General features: G+C 29.3%; 1 protein-coding gene across 1 annotated transcript in view; it reads right to left on the bottom strand.

Moving 5' to 3' along the window:
• LOC108755773 (sodium/potassium/calcium exchanger 3-like) overlaps positions 1-6,925 on the bottom strand; it is a 9,919-nt gene extending 2,994 nt beyond the window's left edge. Inside the window, exons 1-2 of the mRNA XM_018499009.1 lie at positions 6,727-6,925; positions 2,902-3,377 (exon numbers count right to left, since the gene is read on the bottom strand). Coding sequence (XP_018354511.1) covers positions 2,902-3,377; positions 6,727-6,829 — 579 coding nt within the window. The 5' untranslated portion in view covers positions 6,830-6,925. The remainder of the gene's footprint in view (positions 1-2,901; positions 3,378-6,726) is intronic.
• Positions 6,926-7,391: the final 466 nt, after the last annotated feature.

Raw genomic sequence — 7,391 nt, 5'->3', positions numbered from 1 at the left:
GAGAGAGAGAGAGAGAGAGAGAGAGAGAGAGAGAGAGAGAGTGACAGAGAGAGATGATTTATAGCATGATTTGTTTAGACATTTTTATTATTTTTATATCTTAAACAGTTCGAAATAAAAAAAACTTCATATTGCAATAACAAAATATTAGCTCAGTCTATCAAAATTATAGAAATTACACATAGGTATTGCATCTCTTGAAAACAATCATACATACTACTAATTGTAAAAGGATAAGTATATTTAGAAGAATATAAGCATACATAAATTCGACAAATGAAATTTAAATTTATTAAAAATTTTTATAAACATATTTTATGTTATATTCATTATTTGTATTGACAAGATATATGCAAAATAAAATGAAATTCAATAAAGAATTTTCGGTGATGCGTAGACCTTTAATTGAGGCGCGGCTTATAGTTCTAAAATCAACAGTCATAAAAGTAAAGTTTGTACTTCATATTCATGGATAAGAATTTCCTTGTCTTTGAGATATACACTTCTTACGAGATGTGAACGAGATTGTAAAAGTGATCTTAATGATACAATAAAAGGCATTGAATAGAATGATACATTATCATGCGTATTAGGTAAGAAGTAAAGTAAAACGGATGTAGATTATTACAGTATGTGAGAATTGTGTGATGTAACAATTTTATTTCTTAAAAAATTGTTATCTTATATGGCAACAAAATCGGTTAGATAAACAAAGTCAATTATCTAGGATTGGAGAGATAATTCCTGTACAATCCTCATGATTAAAAAAGGAGGATGTTTGATTGAAGTTAAATTGATATGGCCAATTTAATTTTTGTTATGTTTTATCGCATTCTTTTTTCTTAAAATAAAAACCCTTTGGATCTCCATCAGTAGATAAACAAGAATCTTTTATCTATTAATTAAAGTGACATTATATATCTGATGATATAATGGATCTTCTTTTGTGAATTATTTACTGTAAGCGATTTCTATGTCTAGATTCTCTAGATTAATGAAGTGAAGATTCTGAGAAATTCTGAGAAGTACTATTTAATAGAAGAAATGTGTAATCTTTTCGAGACGTGCAATCAGTCGACCTTTACTTCAATTAGTTTTACTTTCGAATTAAGTGTCGTAAACAATGAGTTGCAATTAAAGTAACCATGAGCGTTAAGAGATGATAATATTACGTGAAATGTTATTACGCAAGATGTTACTTAATATTGCATATATTTGTATCATTTTCTGAACTGTGTATATAATCTGTTTAATATCATCTCCTTTTTCTCTTTTGTATAATCAGTCGTATTTTAAAATTATCAAATTTCAATAGATAATCATAATTATATAATTATAATTATTATTAAAGAAAAAGCAAATTTAGTTTTTAATAATGCATTTTATAAGTCATTCTGTATTCACAGTTTGACTTTTAAAAGTTACATTCTTCTTAAGCGGTTTCTTTAAGAGCTAAGAATTTATAATATTCTTAATAAAAATGTTTTGATAAACTGATGGATAAGGTGTAATGTGATCTATGTTCTAGAATTTAGATGATAAATAAAAGACAATGACAAATAAAATTTCAAATCATAACATGTATCGACAGAGACACTAGCAGACATTCTGTTGAAAGGATAATAATCGTTAAATAATGTTACAGAGTAATATTAATTTCACAGACAACGTTTACACCAGAAATTAGTCTGTAAAAATATTTTTTTTAAATAGAAACCTTTTTCTAAATGCAATATTTTCATTTTAACAATTCAGTGTAGGTGTTTGATTTGAACTATATATCTTATATAAACTATCTTATGTATCTTATATAAAATATTTCTGTGTCATTGGCATTATTATCAGGAATTCTAATTTACTATAATAATTAGTATAGCTACACTTGTTGGGGGGGTTAAACTTGCCAACATCTGCGTTGCGACATCCGCGTTATGACTTGCCAACTTCTACATTCGATCAGTATTGTAACATATCTAGGTATAAGTACCTAGGTATGTTACAACGTTTAGTATGTATAGTACCTAGGTACTTTAGCAGTACCTATGCATTATCTAGGTGCTTAGGCAGAGATAAGACCGCAGCACAGATTTTTGCATAATGCATAACGCATAGTACATAAGGGAGCCAACCAATCAGAATTCTTCCTTTCTTTCCATTTCACGAAAAAGACGAACTTTGATTGATTGATTCTCTTACAAACTATGTATTATGAGTTATGCAAAAGTCTGTATTGCAGCATATTCCTGTACTTTACCTTACCTGTTTTTCGTAGAGTACCTTTTAAATTTAGATACATAAGTACAAGATAGTTATACCAACGACATATATACATAAACCAAATATATATTCTTATATTTTTCAGTGATGGAGGGATGAAGCCAGAAATTGACAGTTTAAGTGATCGTCAGTTACCGTTGAAGTGTTCCGTGTTCTCTACTTTCGTTGAAGATAGAAAAAGAGACTCAATGAAATATCACAGACCCTATTAAACTGTCATCTTTCGAGTTCAAGCTACAGAATGTTTGGGCTACGTATATGTCTTTGAGTTAAACATTATATTATTATTGTATATTACAAACTGAATTTTATTCCTCCGAAGAAATTGACTTTCCGATACATATAATGTTTAAAACACTATTGATTTGAAAAAAGCACGACAAATGACAATTATTCAAACATTTTATAAATATTATAACAGTGCTTTTAATATTCAAAGTAAAATTAATCCATTTTCCAGTATTAAATTTCTATAAGTAAGATATACCATCAAATACAAGTGTGATTAAATGGAACACAAGTGTCTATATGCATTACATCGAAGCCGAGATTTCAATAGCGTTTTTATCATCACCGCTCCACACTAATTCTTGTATGGGTACTAATACTTGAAGCATTACTTACTTGCATCGCTGATAACGCGCCACAAGCTGGTGTCGCAAAGGTGTTGAAAACCGCACCTCCCATCACGGTGCCGACACCGAGATCGGACTCGGTCAGGAAGGTGCCGACGACATTGACAAATAACTCGGGAAAGCAACTCGCTGTGGCGAGGAAAGTTGCTCCGGCGACATCAGTGCTGATGTTTAGTTGCGTACATATGATGTCAAGCGCCGGTAACAGATAGTCGTTGCAAATGAACGCTGTCAGAATGAAGCAATAGAAACCGAAGAGTAAGTGAAGTACCACCGCACCATGACGACGCTGTTCGTACGTGAACACCTCCGGAAACTCTCTAATTGAACGCTCCTCGCACTTCTCTTCATTGTCTTCTTGCTCCGCGAACAAGAGCTGATTGTCAGTCGATTCGCGAACGTTATTTGGAACTGGGTCATTCTCCGAGAATCCTTTATGAATTGAGGTTGCAGGCAGATTTCCGTCTAATCAAACAAGCAACGCATCTATTCAGAAAAATTCTCCGGCTGATCGTTTTAAAAAAAGTAGTAATTAATTAATGTTCGCGAAAAAATGAAGATTAAAATTTTTATCCTTTTAAGATTCTTTCCTTATATAAATTGCAAAACTACAGATTTCAAATTTTTCATAAAGGTCCACCTTGAATGATGAAAACAAATTCTCATAATACATACCTTATAACATTTTTAAGAACTTTTCATATTTAAAATTTATAATTATAAGGATTTCTTAAAAAAACACAGCATAACTTCCTTAGATTTTATAAATTTTCTTTAGAGAAATTATGAAATAAGAAATTTTAGAATATTTCAGAAAATTTATATAATAATACAAACAATTCTAAAAATATATAGATTTTTTTAGCACTTTTGAAACTTTTGTGTTTTAATTCGCATAAAAACATTACTCGTATATGCATTTTAGAGTAAATTTTCGTTACAAATTAGAGATATAAAACAATGTAATTGCATGTTGTGAATGTTCTTCGCATTTTTATATCTTTTCTTAAAATATTTTTCCATATTTCCAACATTACAAAATCTTTTATCTCCGTTTCTGTATCTATAATTATACAAAGACGTTTTTTAATTTTCTTAAAATGTTTTTTTTTCTATATTTTCAACGTTGCAAAATATTTTATCTCCGTTTCTGTATCTGTAATTATACAAAGACATTTTTAAGGAAATATAACTTTGTTAATGTATCTACGGACATTTGACATTTCTTATATTCCGCTTTGTATTTTTTATTTTATGATGTGATAACATAATACATGTATTTATAATTATCTTTATAATTATCTCAGATAAAAAAAGTCTTGATATAGCATGATTCGAGTACAATAACAAATATCAAAATTACTATTAATTGCGATGTGAAGTGCATCTTAAAACTATAATCTTTGATAAGATTGTAAACATTTTCACTTTCAAATTGAATAAAAGTGTTCTTCAATAAATAAATAAATAAATTAGGACAGTGATGCGCAATCTATGGTCCGCAAATGGCATGCAGCCTAACAATTAATTTCTTATAATCCGCCAACTCATATAAACAAAAATATTAAATAAAATTATATTTTCTATTTTATGCAAATCTAAAATGCATTTGTAATGCATTTTAAGAAATTTTTAAGAATTTATACTTGAAAATGTAGCTTATATTTTATAAATAATATAAAAAATGACATGGCTGTAAAATATTTGATTTTTATCAGTTATTTTGAGATATTTTTATTTCTTTATTGATGAGATAAAATTCAAAGTTAATCATTGTAGTAATTATTTTTACACGAATTGTAGACAGTTATGTCAAAACAATCATAAAAATAAATAATTCGAATAAATAAACGGATATTTTAATATTAACAAAAAAAAATTATAGATGTATATATCTACATTTATAATTTCCTTATTAATACGCTTATATAATACAATTATTTAATCCGTTTATTACACGCACACATATATACTGCTAAAAAAAGGAGGAATTATTTAGAGTTATTTAAAAAGGAGCAAATTTAAAATTACATATTTTTGCGAAAAATAGTAGCAATAATGGAGATGTTTAAGAAACGTTTTAAAAATTCTTTTCATGCTTAAGGCTTATTTTTAGCGTTAAAACAGGTGATAAAAATTCACGAATATTAAATGTCAATTTTGATCACATGACCTGTTTTGACGCTAAAGATAAACGTCGAATGCCAGCATATAAAACTTTAAAAGCTTAAAATCTGAAGGTTTGAATGCTTTAAATTCTGTGTCTATGCAATGATTTCATTAAAAAACGACACTAATTTAAAGTAAACTTTGAAAAATTGAAGAATAAATTTCAACTTTGACAATGTACGAGAACAAAATTTTTTATGCAAATTTTTTCAATTGTATCGTAAAATAAAATATTTTCTCTTTAAAATTTGTCTTTAATTATTATGTTGCAATTTTTCTTTGCTAAGTTATGAGGATTTAAAGTGTGTAGTGCATTTTAAGTCTTTTTCTTTAAAAAAACAGCTGTATCTTTGTGTCGTGTCGCGTATTGTGTCGCAACATTTAAACTGCTTACACTTCCGTAAGGTATCTTCTTGGCATTAAAAAAAATGGAAATACATTTACTTCTTTAAATTTACGCATAATTATTATAAATGCCGTGCATAATTATTACAAATGTCATATGCCGTGCATTCATTATTTGACAATGATATCGTGATAATTTGTGACAATTAAAATTTTAACTGTTACGAAGTTGCAACAAAATCGTTGTGAATTCATTATTTCGAGGTTGTCACAAATTATCACAATATCATTCGATAATGATATTTATAACATCAATCTTTATACAATACAATTTTCATTTTGAATGTTTTTTGATAAAATCACGTATTTTCGAAACATTTATTTTTTTAAGATTAAAATGAATCACACTATACGTATATATATTTTTTTTAGCAAAGAAATGTAACTTTAGATCTGTTCTTTTTCGAAGAGTTCTGAACTAGTCCTGAACTAATTCTGGACAAATTAGAATAAAACAAATTATATCTGTTTTACTCTAACTTACTATATTGAACCAATTTAGGACTTGGAACTTTGAAGGGGTGAAAAAAGAACAGATCTTTTGAATTTGCTCCATAGAGAGAGGATCACTTAAAGTGATTTTTATTTAAAAGTTTTTTGGTAAAATCGTATTTGCAAAATATTTGTCTGTTAAGATTGTAAAATCAATCACTTTGTATATACGCTATCAAAATAAATATTATGTGGCCCGCCTAAAATTTTGCCTATCTACTTTTCAGTTTAAGAAAGACTGCGCATTTATTAGATAATATAATACTATCACATGAGCACTCTGTATCAGTGCGACGATCATTAGAATAAAAACGACGTAAAAGTTTTCATTAGTAATTACCGAATCGCATTCGACAATCTGTCGCACTACCTGTCTGTCATCACTCCTACTTTTCTTTCTATACTTCGATTCACGCTTAATTTTTTTATTATTACAATGAAAGCATAAGAACTCGTTTTCTTTTTCATTTTTTTAATCACTTACACCACAAAATTCATGTAACCTCTTCTTCTTTCATCGTTCTTTTCGTTATTTCTCTTTCTTTGTTTCGCCACGTCCCAATATGCAAAATAGCAGCCAATAGTGTCATATTATATATTATATATTATATATTAACAGATGATGCAAAAATACAAAGATTATGCTAGATCCTTCTTTTTGGCATTGTTCCTAATTATAAGAGCAGGTTAAAGTGGAACGATAGACAACAATGGACAATCGATAATCCGTCGATGTTAGTAAACTCACCGTTGATTAGTCGCGGGTATTCCGGATTCGCGGCACTATCAACGAGCGCGAACGCAAGAACTAGAACGACGATTACCGCCAACGATGCGATACTGCTATTCATCCTGGCGTAAGTATCGCGCGTAGAATCGCGCTACCACGTGCGTTCGTCGAAACAGAATTTTTATGTAACGCAGAATCACACGGACGAAATACGGTAAACTGCTGCTGTCTGAACACTCTGTATCACGGTAATGGCATTTGTGATAAATTCTGTTGATCAGGAGATCCCTCACTCCTTCCTACTCTGGCATTCCGCCGAAGGCTTTATCTTCCTTGAGCTGCTCGAGGGGAGCGAAATTAGATAAAGACACGTATGAAAGTTTACGCGCCGATTATCGATCTTTACAAAGTGGTACGGTTTATCTCTAAATCTTCATTAAAAGATTTATAGAAGAATAGTAGATCTTCCGATCTACTAATACGCAAAAATATTCAATAATTATATACTTATCGAATTTGTCAGCAAATAGGTTTCTTTTTTTTTTTAGAATTTAGCGCGATTTTTAGTTCTCCAACTTAACAAAATGGAGGGGAGTCACGTGACTTACATGACTTTTTTTTTATCATAACACGAAAGCATAAAGAATGCAAAATATCAATGCAATCTTCTGAAAGATAAATAA

Source organism: Trachymyrmex septentrionalis, unplaced genomic scaffold (genome assembly GCF_001594115.1).
Source record: "Trachymyrmex septentrionalis isolate Tsep2-gDNA-1 unplaced genomic scaffold, Tsep1.0 scaffold9, whole genome shotgun sequence".
Taxonomy (NCBI): Eukaryota; Metazoa; Arthropoda; class Insecta; order Hymenoptera; family Formicidae; genus Trachymyrmex; species Trachymyrmex septentrionalis.
Note: the sequence above shows the minus strand (reverse complement) of the source record. Positions and strands in the feature narration are given on the sequence as shown.